This window comes from Charadrius vociferus, unplaced genomic scaffold (genome assembly GCF_000708025.1).
Source record: "Charadrius vociferus isolate BGI_N301 unplaced genomic scaffold, ASM70802v2 scaffold255, whole genome shotgun sequence".
Classification (NCBI taxonomy): domain Eukaryota; kingdom Metazoa; phylum Chordata; class Aves; order Charadriiformes; family Charadriidae; genus Charadrius; species Charadrius vociferus.
This window is the reverse complement of record NW_009648785.1, coordinates 133,321-154,479: the sequence shown is the minus strand read 5'-3', so window position 1 is coordinate 154,479 and position 21,159 is coordinate 133,321. Positions and strand designations below refer to the sequence as shown.

Genomic DNA, 21,159 nt, shown 5'->3' with positions numbered 1-21,159 from the left:
ATGTAGTAATTTCCTTTAATTTAGTAGCATGCACATGTATATTTAGCAGTGTGCCCCTGGTGCTCTGTCAATTAGCTAATTCATCTGCCTGGCACGATGGAGAGAAAGCAACTGGTTGTGACTGCAATAAATAAAAACATCCCACTGCTTCCGCACAGAATTTGAGAACAATTTGCTTTCGTATCGGACTTGTGTGTACAAGGGAATACTGATGTTATTTGACAAATTGTTGCTTGACATTTTACATTTCTAGAATTGCTTCAGCGAATGAGGATACAATAGTCTTTTAGAAGTACCTCCTATCAATGTGTCATTATAACCAAACAAGCATGCAGAAAAGATAACATGAAATATTAAGGGTGGTGCCAGAACAACGTCCTTCTCTTAGCTTCACAAATGTCGTGGCTTGTCACTTTAGAAAAAAATTGTAATGAAATTACTGTCCTGGAAAAAGTCCTAAATTATGGTAGTAGTGGCAGATCAAAATGAAATTGAAAATATTCTTACTCCCCACTTGCAGGCAGTAGATTTGGCAACAGACCCCTTTAAATGGCGATGCAAAAGGAAGTGCCATAGTGTTACTTGGGTTTCCTGGACTATGTAGCTGTGAAGAGAACAACGTATAAGTAGTCTCAGATGATTTACAGATGATATTTTAGTAAATTTAATGAGCTTTTATGAAAAATCTACCACTTTGGGACTATTAACCCATGACAAAAGTGCTATTTGTTTGTTAATTTACTTATAGTGTGGTTATTATTCCAGTTCTCAGTCGAGGCATTGTGCCCTATTATTCTTGATAAATATTCACTGTGAGGCAGTCTGTGTGCCAAAGGACTTGGAGCTGGAATAAAGGAGATACGATAGAATAGATGTGTAATATCAAATGAGTTTCCAAGATTGCACACAGAATCCATGACAGAGCTGGGAGGTAAACCTGAGGCTCAGGCCACTGCATTAAGCATGAAACATAACTTATTTCTTCTCTGATGGATACTGTCAAGAGCGTTTGGTAGCCAGTGCTTCAGTTAGGATTGATTTGTCCTTTCAAAAAATTTTCCGTTGAGGAAAACTGCTCCCCTAATTCATCTGCAAAAGGACAGGTATATTTTTGAGATATTTTTGTTTGTGCTGTCAAAAATAAGTGTACAGGTATAAAAAGCAGTTGTGCCTCTTGTCAGACATCTCAGTGCTGCACAGCGGGACACAGAGCAGAATTCATCAGCTGTCCAGGGCTGTGCCAGTGTGGTTCCATGCCCCTCCTAGTGACCCATGCTATTTGTGTCCATCTCCCAGACCAAGCGCCTTTTAGGTTAGAAACCTTCCCAAACAGGGGACCACGCTCTCTGCAGGCCCTTCTGCAATTCCCATGGAGCAGGACCCATTCCAGCTCCATCCCATCCCAAGTGGAGAGAGGAGCTGGTCCAAAATGGGAAGAAGTGGGATCCTGTGTTATTGCGGGAGCAGTTGTTTGGCCATCATGCTGCTCAGGCATATTTCTACAAGTGTTTTGGAGCTGTAGCTAAGCATTATTTTGAAAAGGGAGTTCATTGCATATGTGTGTTAAACTCAGCTGACCATTTTTAGCTGGATTCATGTACACAAGCCCTTTACTGACCTGAAAGAGGGCATATATTACCTATGAGGCTTTCTTTCATCTCTTCTTTCATCTATGTGATTCTAATAAAAATATTATTTTTCTCTACAATGACTTCTGTAGCAACAAACCCCATACCTAACTAGACTGGCACGTATGAGGTGTACCTGGTATCTTCACAGATAGAAGTTGCTGTCTGCTCCATACCTCCCTGTTTGTTTTGCATAGTTGGGAGGAGAGGAACAGGCGTGCAAAGGGCTTGAAATTCAGCGGCCTGTGGGCACATACACTGTGGCCTTTGCCTACGTGTCCCCTGGAGACCTGAAACCTGCTGCTGCCTTTTGCCAGGAACAAGGCCCTTCATTCATGAGAAATGCCCCCAGCTAAAATGCAGCCTCATACCCACAGAAGTACTTTGTGCATCCAGAAGGAAATAAACTCTACGTATAGCCCAGGCACAGGCAAATCCCACAGAGTTTTTTGGGTCAGCTTCTATTAATTTTATGTGGGAAGAATTTCATCTTTGCTCCTTTTTTTGTTGTTTGTTTTTCTGGATTTTTATCCCCCCTTGCTGGGTGAGCCCACACAGTGCAGTGCTGTGTTGTGCACAGATATTCATGCTAGCTGGAAAGCCAGCACAGGTCCCAAAAGAGGTACAGCTGTTAGAAAGGTCATACCCAAGCTCGAGGCTGGGGTAATTAGCAGGAACGTCCCCACTCTAAAATGATTCCTCTATTTTGGGACTGGAGTTGCAGTCCCACAGTTGTGGCTGTGTCTGACGTTGTAGAGACCTGTCAGGCGCTTGGGAACTTGTGCACTGTGCTGTGTCGTGCGATGTCTCCGTCATATGAGGGAGATTTAAGTACTGTAGAAGGGTGCATAAATTTGGGAGGAAGACATTGGGACACTGTGTTTTCTTAATGGTGATCATTGATTACATTAAATAAATTAATTGCCAGTCATCTTTCAGTTGTCTGGGGAAGGAAGAGGGACGTGTGGCAAATAAAAGCAGTAAAGAAAATCCTGTGTTATATGTGTAATAATAAAATGTATGCACACATGTTGATTTTTTTTGGTGAAATTCAGGGTGTCTTTAAGAGCAAGGGGCAGCATGGAGCCCAGAGAGGTGGCACACTGGCATCTGCGTGTCAGTGCAGGCAGGCGCTGGGGAAAGTGAGGTCTGGCTAATCCCCAGCCAAATAAACAGGAGTTTACTGTGTTGAGACAAGTTCGGAGATGCCGATGGCCTGAGCTGGACTGAATTAATGGTGCTTTTACTTTTTTCTTCCTTTTTCTCTCCTCCTCAGGTGGAAGAAAGCTACTCTGCCGGCAGCCCTTCAAAAGGCCTTTTCTCAAAAGGGCTCCAGAACCGACCTTCGAGCCCCGTTTCTGCCCCTGTGAGATCCAAACATAGCCCTGGCTCACCCAAAACAGTGTTCCCCTTCCCCTACCAGGAGTCTCCCCCACGCTCCCCACGTCGAATGAGCTTCAGTGGGATCTTCAGGTCCTCCTCCAAAGAGTCCTCCCCCAATTCTAACCCGTCTACCTCTCCTGGGGGCATCAAGTTTTTCTCCAGATCAAGAAAAAGTAAGAAATTGCTCATGTTATTTCAGGAAGATACACGGTACCTCTGGGCTTGGCCCATTCTTTACCTGCGGTAGTGAAGTAAGTGCAGATGAGGCATGTGCTAATTGTTCATTATCGCTTTCACTGACCATGTGTTTTGGGTTTCTGACATGTTGGACATTAGGGTATGACCTCTGCAGGGCCACAGACACCTATGCAGGGCTGAGGAGGGAAATCATGCTTCAAAGCTTTGCTTAGAATTCCTGCAGTCACACTAGCGGGAATTTTCTGGGTGGTTTCTCTGAGGCTGTTTGGACATCAGTGCTGGGGCTCAAGAACAGCTGGAAATGTCGTGGGGTTTGTGGTGGAGGTGGGCACATCTCAGGAGCTACGGGAGACTCACTTTTGTAAACTCCATAGCGGTTTTTAATTGATACTGCTTTGCCCTATTGTAGGAGGGGAAAGAGACCTTTACCGGATAAAAGAAAATGATACGTGTTTCCAATCAAATGACCATTAAGGGAGTGTTTGAGCTCCTCTGCCAGAATATGAAAGGCATTGTAGATCTTCATGGTTCAGAGCACTTTCCTGCTTTATATCCGGCACAAATTGTACCTCTTCAGCAGCCCATGGACTAATACACCATTAAGACTCAGAAATGACCAGGATTGAGAAAAGGCTTCCATTTTAAAACTTTCTTGATGAATAAAGGTTCCCAGTGCTGTTCTATAAACCCAACCTGGTCTACCTAAGGAGTTAGTGGCTATAGGAAGGGGACAGAGTTATAGGGGAAAGAGAGGAATAATATCTCGCTACTTGGAATGCTGGATTGTGAGAACACAGCGAATTTTCCTTCTGTGAACAGAAGAAATAACTCAATGATAAATTGTCAAACATTTTGTGGCAACATAGGTACAGAATTAGTGATGCATATACCTACATTTGGCTATATGTTTCTTGCAGTGACTTTTAAATAGTATAGAGGCACCCTCTTGCTTTTCTATGTCAGAATTTCCCTTAAAAACATTGGTTTTAATCATAACAATTAATTTCATAGTGACTTTTGTGCACAAGAACACAGCTGAACCCATATAGGATTTTCTTTACGTTTATTGAAGTTCTGCTGCAGCTTAATTGAAATGGCATCTTTTCCAGTCCTTGCCTCTCTCTAAAACACCTTCAGGAGATAGAAAATAGGAGAGTCAGTGTTTCTGAAGGGCTCCAGGTAGACTCCAAGCATCATTTCTGTTCAAGGACGTTTGTTCTTCTCTGCTTAAAGTTCAACTATGCTTTTTATGCTCCCCTCTTTTTCACACCTCACAATAATTAAAGTCCATTTAGGTCCATAGGTTTAAATATTGCATAGGCAATATGCCACTGCTTGAGTACACAGAGAAGGGCTCACTGCTGCATGAATAACAGCACTATACACTGAGTAGCAAAGCCGTCTTGTGACTTTTTAAGCAAGTTATCCAAGCATATAGCACTGTTTAAGTCCTAACTAGGTACAACATAATATTAAATAAAGGAATCTTCCAGCAGTCAGCAAAATCCTTTTGATAAGGTCACATCACTGTCACAGGAACAGGCTTGGAATGGGGCCACGCTATTTTTGAGCTAACAGAAGATACCCATGACCCTGCTGCTCCAGAGCGGGTTGCAGGAATTGCGCTGGGACTGGGTGTTTGTGGTCTTTTGGTTTTCAGGGAGGAGGGACAGCCTATTGGAAAGGGCATGATGATTAAAATTGGTGTTTAAATTGATAACTCTTCCTATTCCGCAACTTTTTGCAAAGCACAGCATTTCTTTACAAGTGCTTTCCCATCATTTAGCTGTCTTACGGAGAGACTAATGCAGATACATACCCTTCACAATATGTTAAAGTTGATTTAAATCAGAATATGCTAAACATGGGTCAGTAATGAATTACACTCTTAGTGTTTACTATATTTAATTAAATTTTATTGAGTTTTATTTAACAAAAACTTTTCAAGACTTCAAGAAATGTATGGGTTGGCATTTCTGTTGTGTTGTGTAGTTTTTCACAAGCAAAACTTTCACATTCTGCTACTTCACAATTAAAAAAGAACCCTATGTATTACAAAACACTAAGTTAATTGGTTACATCCCACTCAAAACAGTCTCTGTGGCTTGAACAACATATCCTGAGCGACAAGACTTCTCCGAGACTCCTCAGACCACGTATCTCAGACCTCTGTGCAGATGCTGCACTGAAGAGCTCTGAGAAGAGCTAAACCAGCACGTGGCTTCACATTTCTGAAGGTGCATAAATGCTTCACAGCTCAAAATTGTCACAGCCTACGTGATCAAAATCCCATTCTCTCAAGCAGCTTGGGATAACTGTGTTAAAAGTGAGTGGGACTTAGGTTGCTTTATCAGTTCTGAAACTGTGAGTGCATTGAAATCAGATGGACTTGCCATGCTTGCCTGCCTTTACAGCCCTGCTGGTGCTGGCTTAACAGTATTAAAATGAAAATTAACTGTGTGCTGGGCTGCACTAGGAGGATCATCACCAGCAGGTCAAGGGAAGTCATCTTCCCTCTCTGCTCAGCACCTGTGAGACAATTCTGCAGTGCTGTGTCCAGTTCTGGGTTCCTCGGTACAAGAGAAACAGGGATGTACTGGTCCAGCAAAGGGCCACTACATTGGTCAGGGGCTGGGGCACTTGGTGTAGGGGGAAGAAGGAGGAGAAGACATTTTTCTGTCTTCAGTTACGTAATGGGGTTATGGAGAAGGCAGTGCTGGGCATCTCAGGGATGCCCGGCAGAAGGCTGCGAGGGAAACTCCAGGCAGATGCAAGAAAAATGTTCTTGATGAGGGTGACACAACATTGGAGCAGATGTCCAGAGGGACTGTGAAATTGCTGACTTGCAGATTTTAATAAGTCAACTGGACAAGGCTCTGAGCACCCCAACTTAAAGCTGAAGCCCTGCTTTGAGGAGAGGTTGAACCAGAGACCTCCAGAGGTCCATCCCAGCCTCAGCTCTTCTGGGAAACTGCACTGGAGCCTTCCCTTTGGATTTATAGGAAATCTGTGCTTTATCCAGGCAATATGCAATTAAAAAAAAAGCACCAGGTAAAAGTTCACAGGGTTTGGGGTTTTTTTTTTTTGTCCCCCAGTTTACCTGGAGTGAGTCTGTGCTGCACTCCTTTCCCTTTCATCATGGAGCAATATGTGGGGGAATTATATGCAGTCTTTGTTTTAAATAACATACCCTGTCTTCCCTCTGCTTTCTCCTCCCACGCATTGTTCAAAACACAGACTAACCTGTTACTCTGCATATTCCTTGTTTTTCTTGGAAGCAACTTCTTCCTAGCTTGTTTTCATTCTAAAGGCTATGTGTGGTATTCACAGTGCTTTCTTTCCCATGTAGTTGCTCTTTTCCCAGCTAAGTTATTTTGCCATTTGAATATATGCAGTTTAGGAAGGGCATTAATGGTTAGGGTAGGACGATATTAAACCAGAAAGTGATTTGCAGACATGAGGCTTAAAGCATTTTCCACTTAAGGCTGTGAGTTTGAAGTTCTTGCTCATCATTAATTTTGATTATCACTTGTTTGAGCGATAGCCAAAAGCTCGTCTTTGTGTCTTTTCCCTTTGGTTACCCCAGCTCAGCATCTGGTCATAACCTCATGGCTCTGATCTAACAGATTTTCCTTGAAAGGAAAAATACCTTCCCACATATACTTGGCTGCCAGCCACTTCAGGTATTTTGTAAGTACAGCTTTGAAACAGTAAACTGCTGGTTGGGTGTTCACATCCAGCATCCCACCTTTGAAAAGGCAACAAATCCACCTTGGGCCCCTCCTAGAAGAGGCTCTATGGGGTTGTATTTTTTGGGTAAGGTGTCTGCTTGACCACTGGTGCAACCCCTTTGGTTTGGGAAGTTCACCGCAGAAGAGTCCAAGGCAGCTGTTTGCGTGTTGGGTTACTATAGAAGTGCTTTGACATTTAATTCTTGGCTTTTTAATTTCTTTTTTGTCTGAGAATTTCTTTACAACAGCACCGTTAGACAGATAATTGGAAACTGAATATAGATTTGGGATGAATTAAGTTTGGCTTTGAGGTGGTGCAGATGACTTGCTAATGCTGCTCCCCCACACTATGAAGCTTGGTAGATGCAGTCCCACCCAGCACTGCCCACCTTGCACCTCCCAAAGCCAGCCACCTTCTGCAAGCGGAGACTTGCATCTATGAGATGTGGAGCTCAGTACCTGGTTTTACCCATCAGCGTGGGCCCATGAGCAGCTGTAGAACACTGAGCAATTACATTTCAATTATTTGTAGATGACTGGATATGAAAAAATAAGTAAATTGGAGTGACCTGTAGCTAGCAGGAGGTTTCTACAGAGCTGACACTGATTTCCTAGATATTTTTCAGGGGCAACAGGAAGAAAGGATGAGCAGAGAGTTGCAAGTTGATGTTTGAGGTGCTGTGAAAAGTGACTTCAAAATTGGTGTTGTGGAATTGTTTCCCACTTTGTCTTAGGTTTGCTCAAAAGTGCATGAAGTGCTCTCTTGAGGAACAACTTGGGACCTGGTGCTCTAAGACGTTATTGAGTCTTGGCTGCGATGGGAGTGCCTTTCTCTTGTGTGCCGATTTACATGAGCAGGGATGATGCTAAGAAAAAGAAAAAGTGGCACAAATTTACTCTCAGTAAAGCAAACTAAGGTGATCCAAAATAAACGTGGGAGGATGACCTACGCTGGGGGAAAACACAATTCAGATTACACTTTTTCGTGGACTTGCATGACCTCTCCCTTCAGAGCCAATATATATACAAATAAATAAGGAGACCTTTATTTTACTGAATGCAAATTAGGGAGCTACCCCTGCAGAAAGGCTAAAATCAAGTACCCTGAATATTTTATTAAAAGTACATAATTGTATGAAATTTAAGTTGTTAAAATGTAGCTTTTTCCATGGAGCCAAATGCCCTGTTTGAAGGACAGCGGGGCATTTTCCAGTCCTGCTTCCCCTTCCAAAAACATCAGTTCAAGTAACAGCAGTACTCATGACACATTGATGGTGCTGCCAGTTTTAACAGCAAAGGGAATCAATTAAAAGCTTTCCATTGACCTAAAGCTTTGGGTTGCGGTGGATGGGATCAAAAGAAAAATTTAGCTCAGAATTAAAGATTGTTTACAGAACTTTGAATCAAAAATTAGGCAGCTTTCAAACACCTTGAAGCTGGTGGTCAGGTCTGAATCACAGGGAATTTGCTCTATATTTGCAGAAGGAAATGTTTTTCAATGCAAAGGTTTAATTTTCTGCTCTCTCTTCGTAATTTTTCTCCTTCTGAAATTCAATACTATTAACTGTGGTGCCTAAAATAATCCATAAGGAGGGCTCCTGGTGCTCCAATAATAAAGGACCAGATAGTATATTTTTCAGAGACCGTGAGATGCGATACAGGAAGTCTGTCATATATTTTATTCATTCTAACAACTTATTTTCTTGGAAAACATTTTGTGGTTAGACTATATCCTCTATGAAAAAATGCTTATGACTGTACTAGTTTTTACCCATAGGTGGAGCAAGTAGCTCTCATTTCCAATACCTCAGGGAAGAAACGGGGAAAGCCCTGCAGGGTTTACTGTGTCCACATTCAGCTCAGCTCTCTTGAAGGCCTCCCGAGTGTGGCTGATCAGTGCTAAGGCTTTTTTTCAAACTTTAAACTGAAATTCGTTTCCCCCCAGATTTTAATAAGTATTCGTGATATTTAGTTGCAGTGAAGTGGGGTTTAGTCCGAGACAGGTTGCTGTGGAGGGTCAGCAGCTGGGTGCAGGCATTTCATGTACCGTTAGCTCCAGTTATTTCCCACCGTTACTCTTGAGGAATACTTTCCTGCAACACTCGGCACCATGCGATGGGCTGTCCTCCCTCGTGCCAGCTGCTGTAGCCTGTATTTGGATTTTTCTTTGCTAAATCCATAAATTCGTCCCATACTCTTAGACACTTCCAGCCTGCTGACCTCAACTGTAGAGAACCATCAATTATAACCTGCATCAGGATGCCGGATAGCTGAGGCCTCTTTCATCTTCAGTTTTTCATCCATGCTCACAGCTCCCCGGCCTTGTGAACAGGCAGGCGGGTGGGATGCCGGAGGGAAAGGCTGTGGGGCAGCTTTGATTTCTAGCTGTGACTACCCTCACAATGCAAGACAAGGGGAGCAGGATGTGGAAGGACGGGGGTGCTCGGTCCAGTTGCACCCTGGAAGGATGATGTAGGCTCTTCCACCATCATCCCATAAAACCTAGGAAAGGAGCAGAGCCATTTGTCTTGCTTTCTTTTCCAGTGCTGCTGCGCAAAACCATCTAATCATAATTTTTCAAGCTCGCTTCGCTTAGAGGCAGACAGGGGAACCGACACTGTTCATTTCAGTCTCATCTACACTAGAAAAATTGCTTTTTGCAGACAACATGTGTCAGCATGGCTGCAGCCGAACTGGTGTCACACACAGCTTTGCATGGCCAAAGACCAGCTGCGTTCAGCACTATTTCTCCTGCCAGTTACTGACATCTGCTATCAGCAGCAGATGATTCTTCTGGTTAAAATGTGCCCATGGTGATTGGTCTTAGTTTATTTGGAGATATCTTTCAACACGCTTCCCATTTCATCTCAGTTTCCCATTGTCAGTGTTACCTGTATAGGTGGAGTACATCCAGTATGCTTTTATATTCTTTACCACTCTTTCTAGGCAAGAAGGATTTTTCAGACAGTCTTCAAATTGCTAATGATTTAGATACAATGATTAAAAAAAAGGGAAATTTTTGTCTGATTTTCATCTGTAAGGTATGGGACAGACCTGCGACTAGATTCATTTCCGTATTCTATCTCTTTCATGGGGTTTAAACTATGGACCATGCTATAAATGATCAGACTTTTAAATAACAACCAAGTTGTTATTTCTTGTGATGTATAGACAAGACCTTACTTTTATATTTGCTCTTTTAGAGACTGCTGCTGGCATGCGGGGGAATTAGAAACACCAGTTTGCACATCTCCAAAGGCTGATGAACCCTGGTGGCCTTCCTCTGCTTGTCTTCTTTGTGCCCTTTGATAAGAGAGGTCTGCAGAGCAGAGCCCATGTGCAGGCCACTTTGTTCCCCCATAGGTAGTAATGTAAGCAACAATAAGCTGAAGACATAGTTTTGAAGTCTCAAGCTGTCTAATCATAGGAAACCATTTGGAAATAAGTTGTAGGGGAATATTTTTGTGCTTGTGGGTTGGGTTTTTTTTTTTAAACTATCTGTAGTTTAAAAATCCAGGGATACATGTAGGAGCAGATTTTCAAACATATTTAGGTGTCTTTTCCATTTAGATCAATCATTTCAGAATTTCGTCCCTAAGCAAGTATTTGGTTAGAAGTGCTGGAGAAATCTTGTTTATTTTAGTAGGTTTGTTCACACATTTAATGTTAAGTACATTGCTTTATCTGAATCTGGGTGAATGCTTGTCATGTTCCCATTGAAAATGTGTTGTGCATCCGAGCTCTTTTGATATGCAATTAGAGTCTGAAGTATTATTAATTACTTAAGGTATCAGATTCAAGCTTTACAGATATCATGGGTTCTCAGCTTCTTAGATAGAGTCTATGGAAAATGCCTCAAAAATGGGCTGAATAGAAGTGATAAATATTGCGTTAATCAGTTTTTTGATTTGGAAAAATTTGGAATGAAAGAACCTGACCTGAAAAATGCATAGTTTGGGGAATATAGTATGTGTAGTATTTCAAGTATAGTTAAATCCCAGGCTCTGTGCAGCAGTCTGTAGTTCTTTTGTAGCCCTTGTTGGATTAGTGTGAGTTTTGGCTGAGCTGGGACCAAATAAAAACATTGATTTTGAAAAGAAAAGAAAACCATAATAATGATGGTAAATCGCTGTGAATTGTGAGAGTCAACGGGGTGAGGTGTTGATCACTCCCATGTCTCAATTTTAAGGCTTTATGGAAATGAGCCTTTGCTTTATGTAGCTTTCAGGGCTGCAAAAGCATCTTGAAGGAGAGCCCCAGTGATAACTGGTGATGAGACTGAGAGGGTTTTAAAGACTTCATATGGACTGTGCTACTTGGCTGCATGGATGGCTATATTTGTTCCCTGCTTTCACTTGTGTGTTTTGTTTTCCCATTGACCATAATGCCAACTGAAGGTAACTGAGACCTATTTTGCAGCACAAGGCTGTGAACCATGGGTGGATGGGGAGGGACTCAGGAGCCTGCAAGGCTCCTTAGTGGGTTGAGCAGAGCACTGGCCACCTCCGAGCAAGGCAGAGGACTGTGCAACTTTTTCTTCTGGGAGAGCTCATGTGTGCCTAATTATCACCATACCTGGTAGTGACTAAATAATTTGAGGAGATGAGATAGAACTTTTATTTGTGTAGTGCCTTCTGACACCCTTGTAGTCGTCTGTGCTAGCCCAGGAGTGTGAGAAGGGCCTTTCATGTTTGACATTGGCTAGGAATCATCAGTGATTTTGTAATGTGCCCTTGGCGAAGATGGTAGAGGCAACATTAATACAGAAAGAAACCCGACTTAGCAGGCTGAGCGCTGTGAATACCTAGTCCAACTTTTCTTACAGTAAATGTCATTTATGCTTTTTCTGTGGACTTCCAGGGAAGATGTCTCTCCTATTTCTAGTAGTCCACTTGAACGGGAAGTAGGCATAGGTAGACACTGCAGTCTTATGGCTGAGCTGGTATAAGCCATCACATGGGCTTCCATCATCTGCTTCAGCTCAATGTCACTTCCAGCAGCCACTGGCAGAATGGTGAATTGGGCATGGAGGGCCTGTTGCACCCACTCTAATTAAGTTAATTGCTGGAACACCTGACAGTGACTGTGTCAGGTTGTGGGTGATTGTGTAGTAATCATCCAACTATGGAGTTCTCATTGGCCCATTTGGGGTATACAGCAAATTTAAATGCAGGTTGGTTGTTACTGGGAAGAGGGGATGTGGAGAGGCATGGAAGATCTTGCCTAGTATAAAGCTGTGCATGGTACCAGGTTTAGGATTTGTTTTCCCCCATCGCCATAATAAGTCAAATAAATATCAGGCTGGATTAGGAGATCCAGCAAGAATCCTTTTGTACTTGCAGTTTGACAGAGGTGAAGGGAAATTGTGTAATACGAAAGTTGCATTAACATCACCGATCTAGTTATTCCCCATACTCCTGAATCTGTGTGGTGGAGCTAAGTCCTTCCATCCTGCTCTCTATTTGACTAAGGTAAGATCACATTGTTTGTCAAAGCAAAGGAGAACAAAGATGCCACTTTTTAAAATTAATTGGTTTAGGATTTTCTAGCCTAGTGAGTTAAAATAATCAACACGTCAGCTGGAGGAGGCTAGAAGTCATGTTCTTAGTTTAAAATGAAAAGGACCGGCAAGGTCTTCTACTCATGTCAGGAAATGAGTCTTGGGTCTAATTTTTGGACATTGACCTATGAATGGTTCGCAACCATCAGAACCTTTACAGAAATCTGTTTGAATACTGTAACCTAAATGGGATAATATGTGTATCAGGAGCCAGTAACTGTTATTGCAGTTGCTTTGATAGTCCAGCAAAACTTCTGACAAGCTTCCCTAGCACAATGTGGGACATAATGAATTAAGGACGACACCATACAGAAGACCCAATTCAGGTTCAGAAAAGCATTTTATTACTCACAGGCACGCATATGCACGCTAGCTGGAGGCCCATGCTCCCCAAAGTTTGCACCATTTTTGGACTTGCAGGAGGAGGGTTGTAAAATGCTTGGAAGCCCTGGCTGTGCTTTGCCAGCTGGCATATGAAGTGGTTTGTGCTGCAAAGTGGGCGTGTGTGGATGCTCTACAAATTAAAGTGCAAAGGATGGGGCAGAGAGATGAGGATTCATGGTGGGTACAGTGTGAAGCTGTGATAAGTAAAAAATTGGTAGTGAATGTAACTTTGAGAGTAATGTCCTCAATAGCAACCTTTATAAAGGGAAGATTTTAGTCTGTAGTCACCTGTATACTACAAGCAATAGTCTGTAACTGGTATTCTCCCCAGGTTGTTTCCCTTTGGTCTGTTTTCTGGATGTCAGGATTTGTTATCCAGCTAAACAGCTAAACCAGTGCACCTACAGAGCATTGCTGAAAAGGTCCAAATGTCAGAAACTAACTGATTTATGACAATCCTAAAACTACTGAGCCAGCAGTGAGCTTACAAAGGTCCCTGTGCCTGGGATCTCTAGGATGGATCAATAGACTAACTGCCCTCCCCTCCCTCCGGGGTTGGCTGGTTCTGGCATGGGGCACTAAGTGTTTAATGAAATCTAAATAGGATCTTTCTTATTTTAGTAAAAAAAAAAATAAAATAAAAAAAATGGGGGGGTGTGGATTGCTTGGGGGTTGTTGGTGTTTTTTTTTTAAAAAAAAAGAAATTCTTTTCTTTCTTCATGGGTTTTCTGCTATGTTCATTTCTGTCAGAGTTCACCCAGTATTTGAAGACTCTTCTCCATCTCTAATACATTCTTATCTTAGATTATGGAAAAATATTGATCTGTGTACTTGATATGCAAAACAAATACTTGACGGCTTTGATGATCAACCATCAAAACACCTCAATTTCTTAGTTAAATTATTTTGAAGCTTGCCTCGGGGTTCCTATAAGCACATTTTATTGGTAGGCAACTGCAGTAGTTTGCAACGGGCTTTCTTTGTAGTTTGCTTCTTACAGCATCTCCTGCTGCTTAGGGCTGCCAGAGCCTGAAACGTAAGTGCAGCTTTGAAGGTCCCGTGTAGGTGTGTGACACAGGACTGTGGTGACAAGTGTGTGTAGGTAGCTATGCCAGACAGTGCTGCACTGTGTGAACCCAAACTGCATCTCCCTGGGAGCTCCTATATGACTGTGAAACATAGGTGCCCTCCTGTGGGCATCCCGCTGTTCCGCCTTGCAGTATGGAGAGGCTGGGATTGACTTGCCTGCCTGGAGATGCGTTGGTTTAGGTTTTGAGCAGGATGATAAGGAGCTTTTATTATGGCTTTTTTTTTTTTTTTTTTCCTAAACCCATTCAAACAGCAGGGGATAAAGGCATCTCTCCCTCCGACATGTGTAACGACAATAATTTCAGTGGCTGTTTGGGAAACCAACTTCTCCTCTCCATGTCCCAGGAGGGTTTACTGTTGCCCTCAGGTCAGGATACGGCCCTCAATATCATGGTAGATGCTTAATTGTGTTGATGAATACACGGACCTTCGCACAATTAATTTCTGCTAGGGAAGGTGTGTGAAGATTAGTCGTTAATCGTATGTTCTTCAACAAACGCTGTTATTTGGGAATCCTGAGCATTTTGTTTCAGCGTCACTGTGAATGTATCTGCTTCATTGCCTGCCTGAGCTGGGCAGAAGGTTTGGTGTCAGGTTTGTTTGCTTAACCTCAGTATAAGGTTTCCGTAGCTCTTCGTGTTCATGGTCTTTTCATGGATCTGTTTAATGGTGAGTGAACTGCGCTTGGCAACCTGAGCTGTAACGCCAACAAGGTGATGCTGTTTGCAGTTATGTGATTGCTCCAATTCCTCTCGCACGACAACGTGCCCCCTGTATCGCCAAGCAGCCAGAGGCCAAAACTGGCTTTAATTTATGCAAAATAAAAAATCCATGTCTAAATGTTATGAAGGTCAAGACTTTCTGGAGAGGAGGTGAAAGAATTGCACATGAACTAATGCTTAATACTGAAATGAGAGTAGCTACACATGGCAAATAGTGCTCGTGTTATTTTTTCTGTGTTTAGCATCTATATTAAATGCCTGCCTCCTTCATGTGTCATAGAATCATGGAATCATAGAACAGTTTGGGTTGGAAGAGACCTTTAAAGGTCATCTAGTCTGAGCCCCCTGCAATGAGCAGGGACATCCTCAACTAGATCAGGTTGCTGAGACCCCCGTCCAATCTGACCTTGAATGTTTCCAGGGATGGGGCATCCACCACCTCTCTGGGCAACTTGTAAAAAGTAGAGTTTGCTAGAGAAGTGATAAGCTTGGCCATGTTTGGTGCATCTTGAAGTATTTCTGAAAGACAAGAAGCACAAACAACAGCTGAAACACATAGCCAGGTAATAAAAATGGGGTTTTGGCATAAGAGTCCTCGGCAGCGACTCTTGATTGCAGTGCAGCACTGGACTTGTTCAGGAGAGCAAACCTCAGAAATGAATTGATGTGAACATTTAGGTGAGCGGGTAGCTGAATTTTTTTCATCTTTTAAGAGGAAGTACTGCTCCTTCCAGCAAAGCTAATTGAAATGTGGCTTCTGCCCATGCAAAGATCAAATTTTGCTATATTATGTGTATTTAAACACATCTGATTTACGACATCTGACTTTCTTCGAGTGACACATGGGGAGATTTGATCATTGAGATCTGAACATAGTGCAACAATTTCCAGGCTTGGGTGGCTGAAGTTAATAGCATAAATCCTTGCTAAGACACGTAAGCCAGTTGACTTTGGATGAAAAAAAGACTTTCTTCACTAAAAAAAAAAAAAAAAGGAAAAGAGAAGAAACAAGGAATTATTTTAGCGAAGTTCAGCAAAATTTGCTAGTCACTCCTCTGAAGGTGGTGAGCAATAAGGAATAGTTTCCTGCATGGGCATCTAAGTGTGGGTTTTGTCCTTCAAAGCCAGAGGAAAGCCCTTACTTCCAATGCAATCAAAGGCACTCTCATTGACAAAAGCCTAATTATGACCCTTCCCTCCTTAAAAACGTAAAGAGTAAGTAATGAGGATTATCGCTGATCTGACATCTTGTATGTTCGCTGGCATTTGCGGAAAGCTTTCAAGCAAATGGTGGGGATTAGCACAAACCAGTTTGTACAGCTGTCTAGATTTTGTTGAATCAGAAGCCCAGTCTGCAGAAAAATATGTGGATTATCAGCAAATTCTTACCTAGTGGTAAGGGGAGACGGGCAGGGATAGATGGTCTAAAAATAGAGAAATGGCCAAAGCCATAGCTGGGGGGTAACAGATATGGACTTTGTTGTAGTAGTTAGGAAATTTTTTCTTTTTCCCTGGTTTTCTTTGTTGTAGAAACAAAGACCAAGAAAGAAATAAAGACTTAGCATTTGTATTAACTGCATTAGTGTATTTAATTAATAGCCATTGTTTTGGTATTCCTTTATTTATTTCCTTTAAATTTGCTTAACAGAAATTGATTTATGTGCTCATATTATCCAGACCATTCAGGTGAAGACTGTGTTAATGAAAATGCAAAAAAAAAAAATTACTATGTCTTATTTCTGCATGTTATGTGGAGCATCTCCATGTAACTTAGTAGCACATATCCGTGCCATCAGATAAACCCTGAAAGATAGGATCCCCCTGGATTTGAGGTGACAGTGGTGGTGGTGGGCTGGGGTGGGGTGGAATTTCTATGGAAGGGAGTGTCAGGGCGGTTTCTGTCTCTGGCCACAAGGTGATGTTTTGCTTTTTCCTTTAACTACAGAGTTTAGGGGTGATAAAGGGAGGTCAAGTCTCAGATTATTTTTTTAGAGAGTAAGCCCTGGTGAGGACTCAAAGACGGTGGCTACTCTGGGATTATCCCCAGCCTTGGAGGATGGTGCTGGAGGAGCATGTGGCCATCACAGAGGGTGAAATTCAGAGTAAGGCACCTCATTACGTGTGGCTGTGGTGGGGGCTGGAGGAGAACTGGGTGGCTGCAGCAACCATAGTGACTCAGGAGAGTTTGTGTGGCACTGGGGGGCCACAAGTTAGAGAAGGGGGGGAGTGAAAACCCTTGGGAAACTGACCTTAGGTCAGCTCTTTCTCCAACTGCAGTTTCTTGGCACGGGTTTTGTTAAGGCATGTCTCTGCAATTAAATCACATTAAAGTCAAAGAAGCTGCTGATGAGCACTGGTCAGAAGTCACGCTGCTGTTAAACTGGCCCAATATTTGGGGATAAGCTTTGAGACACAGTGGCTGGATCTTGGTTTGGAGTAGCTGGAAGCCGCCATGGCAATCATAGGAAGCCCCCATAGCCTCTCCGCTTGGAAAGCTGGGATATGGAGAGAGAGAGTGTTGTCAGTGGAGGATCTTACAAAGCAGACAGCTGTGCTGCAGAATGGGAAACTTAAATGCACTGTGTGCAGCTGCTTCCCCGGGCAGCCCAGCTACAAACCGAGGGAGCAGGAACGCCAACAGGGCATGGACCTGCACCAGCTGTACTGCACCTTTAGCCATAGTTTGGCTCTGGTTTAGCTGAGAGAGCCCAGAGAGGGTCCAGCTGCCGTGGGCTGGGCTGGGGGTCTTGCCTGTGCTTGGAAAAGGGACTTGGAGAGTGTGATCCTTGGGATTCACACCGTCATTTTCACTCTTTTATTGCATTTGGTATTTAAGAAGAGGTGTGCAGTTGGGAAGAGGTGAGAGTTTCTCATGCATTTGTGCCCGTTCAATGTGAGCATCCTGGTACTGCCTCCATGCACCAGCTTTTGCATCTTCAAACCATCCAAGTGCTCTTGCGGTTCCCAGCCACAAGAGGCTTGGGGAAGGCAACAGCAAAAGGCATCGCCACAAAATGAGCCTGTTGAGTCATCTCCACCTTTCTTTCCACTGTGTTTCACTTTGTCCATTCCAGATTTAAAGTTGAAAAGAAGAGATGTGGTATCTTTAAGGGCTTGTTTCTGCTTCAAGCTTTCCGTCTGTTTTTTGACAGCATCAATAGTTTTTCCGTGTAAATTTGTTACCAGTGGTTAAATTGCAAGATTGGGAGTGCTATGACAGAAAGGTGTCTCCTCCCCACAGAGCTGTCGAAGCTGGCGCAGTGTCCAAAATCTCATGTCTGCTACTGCTGTGATGAAAGGCTAAACAGAATTACGCTGCATAGATGAACCTCATATGTTCACTGTTTTGTGGTTGACATCAGTTGGAAGGAGTTACGAGGTTGTGTTGTGCTTGTTGTGCTCAAGCCTTATTTACTCTCTTGAAGTGATGCTGTCATGATGTTTGATGTTATTATATGTGTTTTTTATTTGGAGGGGCAATTGCAAGGAGCAGGAGAGTATGCCCTTTGCTTCAGCATGGCTAAACCATCATTCACCAGTGCAGAAGGGATCTGCGGGAATGGGGCACTGATGTTTGGGATGGGAATGTTGAAAGAGAGAGTTGGCTGCTTGCATGTTCAAAGCCCGTGACATTATTAAGTAAATAAAACAAGTTGCACTAAAGAAAGTATCTGAATAGCACGTCATTTCTTTTGGAAAATAACCCCGCAGGGTGCTGAAATCTGCTGCTGGGGAGCACCAGGATAACTGAGCATCGTTCCTCACTTAGGAACTGTGTCAGGGACCAGACTGGAAAAATGATCTATAGTGGATTTTTAAATTCTCTGTCATCTAGCTGCCAGGAAGGGGGAGTTTTGTGCTATATTTTGTATATTCACTTTGGTCCTGTTTCTGTTTCTGCCCAAAGCTCTCTCTCAAGTCCTTCCAAATTCTTTACCATAAAAGATAATAAAACACTACAGCACTTCACTAACTGGCATCCACAGCTGTTTCGTGAAACAGTAAGGCACAGGTCAGATGGGGAGCAGGACAGCAGTAAGGGGAAAGACTGGGCAAAATTTGCTTCCCTTCAGGGCAACTGGATTATGCCCATCAATGAAAACCTGGAATCTACCCGCTGTAACAAAAAAAAAAATTAACAGGTACTTAATAACGCTGTTTTTTCCCAAGACTCCATGGATACTCACCAGTAATGACTTACTGTAAGCACTCCATGAACAGCAATGTTAAATCTTACTGCCTTCTGCTTTGGAGGTCACGGAAAGACAGCTGAGCGAACCTCAGCAGTGGTAAATGCAAAGCATAAAATACTGTCATTGGGCTACAGTAAAGAAGGAGCCAAGTCTTAATCACATAAACAGATTCTCATATACTTTCCCCATGCTATTTTATAAAGTGCTTATATAACTGAAAAGATTAACCTTGGAAAAAGAAGGCTAGAAAAATATTTTTACGGCTTCTTATTTATGGCTTTACTACGGTCGAGGAATTAGTTTGCATTTTACAAAGCCAAAAAGTGGGGGAGGAAAGAGGAGGAGGGATCTGAATAAGGAGAGGTATTTGCACGGCTTTCAGAATATTAAAGAAAAACTAAAATCCCGAGGAGTTACCGCTGTCAAATGCAGACATGCAGGCAAATCCTAGACTGGAGCAGGACTCAGTATCCAGGCAACGTCAACATTTTTTGCTAAGCTACTGCCAGCGCCGCTGACAGCTTTTGCCACTTTATGGTCACATTAAAAAAGAAAATGCCTGACATCACTGAAGTTCTTAGAAACTAATTTCTCATCCGCCCAGCAGATGCGAGGCTCAGCAACACGCGGCACATGCACATCTTGCAAAAATTCAGAGGGAAAAAACCTTTGATGAGTTAGTGGCTGGTAAGGTGTGGGGTTCCTTGTTTCTCTCTAAACCTGGCACTTCGTTCTCCCCAAAGTTTCTTATCCTCTCCCTTGGACACAGATACTTACTGTGCCTTACGGAGTGGATCACGTTTGATTAAGCTGTTTATAAGCAACTTCTGCCGCTGCACTATAGGTTGCAGGGTTAGAGGAGCCCTTTGCTGTGCTAAGAAAGCCTCCACTTCTTTTCTAGTTCTTATTGCATGATGCTAAAGCCAAGTGGCTAAATGAGGCTTGGAAGTTCATTAATATGCTAATAATGTTAATATATGAAGGAAAAAAGTCCTTGCGTTTGGAGTCTTACAGGGTAAGGTGGGACAGATGGGTGCAGAACACATACAGCCCCATGGGCTCAGTGCCATGAGGCGGTAGGGGCCGTGCTGCAGGGCAGGTAAAGAAAGAACACCACTGTGCTGTGTCAGCTTACTGAAAGGTAAATATTTTTTCTCTGGAAGCATTAATACAGTGAAGCTGAACCTTTTGTTGTAGCTGAGAGGTTAAAACTGTGTTGAGGAGCCAGCCTTGTTCTTCACTGTGGATCAATGCAGGGAACACCGAGCACTCCTGCCACTGCATGTTTTGTGCTCTTGGAGAAAAAGCAAAACCCTCACTCACTTTGGGAAGTGCCTTGTGACAGCGACCAAGAAAAGGTTGACAAGACACATGAAATTTCCCGATTATTAAGGTCAAGTAATGCAAAAACCCAGTAAAACTTGTTGCTAAACATGAAGATGTTTAGCTCGCGGCTCACTAAGTAGCTGAGCACAATAGGAGGAGATGCAGGGGGAGCTGCTAAGCTGCAGAAAGTCTTTTGGACTCTGTTGGTGCCCGACTCCGTCCCACACCCGATTTTTGTAGGCTGTGATGTGTGTGGCAGGTTTGTGCAGGCAGGGAGGGTAAAGGCTGGGGCAGGAGCATCCCCCCCCTGCTCCCGGCTCCCCCAAAGCTTCGTGCATGACCCTGAGCAGATCTACTTCAGGTTTTGGTGAAGTTTCATTAATTACTGTAGTTTAAGAGTGTGAATTTTGTAGCAGGTGACTGTAAATAGAGAGGGCTCAAGGGTTCAGGAGGAATTTGAAGGGCCTGATTTAGGCTGGTGTTGCTGAGGGCTGTGACTCAAAATAAAGACCAGCAGGACCTTCCTTGTCAGTGCTGCGCTTGACGTAGGAGCTCGTGTTACATCTTTTAACATGTTGTGCAGGGAAAAAAAAAACACTCGGAAATTAATATAAAGATTTCTTGGAAAGCTCAGTTTTGCTGGCAATGAGCCTGATTTTTGCTACTGGGGCTGGTAGGAGTTTGGTCTCTCGGGCCGGGGGCTGATGCTTTCTGCCCTATGTTTGCATTGCACTACTCTGTGCAATTCCTGAAGACACCAGGATTTTGCTGTTTGCCTTTGGACATATAGACTTGTAATGGATGTAGGCAGCAAATAAACAGGAAGGGAAGCCACAAACTTGTGGTCAGTGTAAATATCTACTTCACCTGCTGTAGGTCTTTGTTTTCTTTAAGATTTTTAATTATCTTTCTGGTTAATAGGGGCAGAAAAGGGGTTGCTCTAAA

General features: G+C 43.0%; 1 protein-coding gene across 1 annotated transcript in view; it reads left to right on the top strand.

The window, feature by feature from the left end:
- Positions 1 to 21,159, top strand: part of PRKAG2 (protein kinase, AMP-activated, gamma 2 non-catalytic subunit) — a 231,301-nt gene that overhangs the window by 79,075 nt on the left and 131,067 nt on the right. Inside the window, exon 3 of the mRNA XM_009886769.1 lies at positions 2,905 to 3,184. Within this exon, the coding sequence (XP_009885071.1) occupies positions 2,905 to 3,184 (280 nt within the window). The remainder of the gene's footprint in view (positions 1 to 2,904; positions 3,185 to 21,159) is intronic.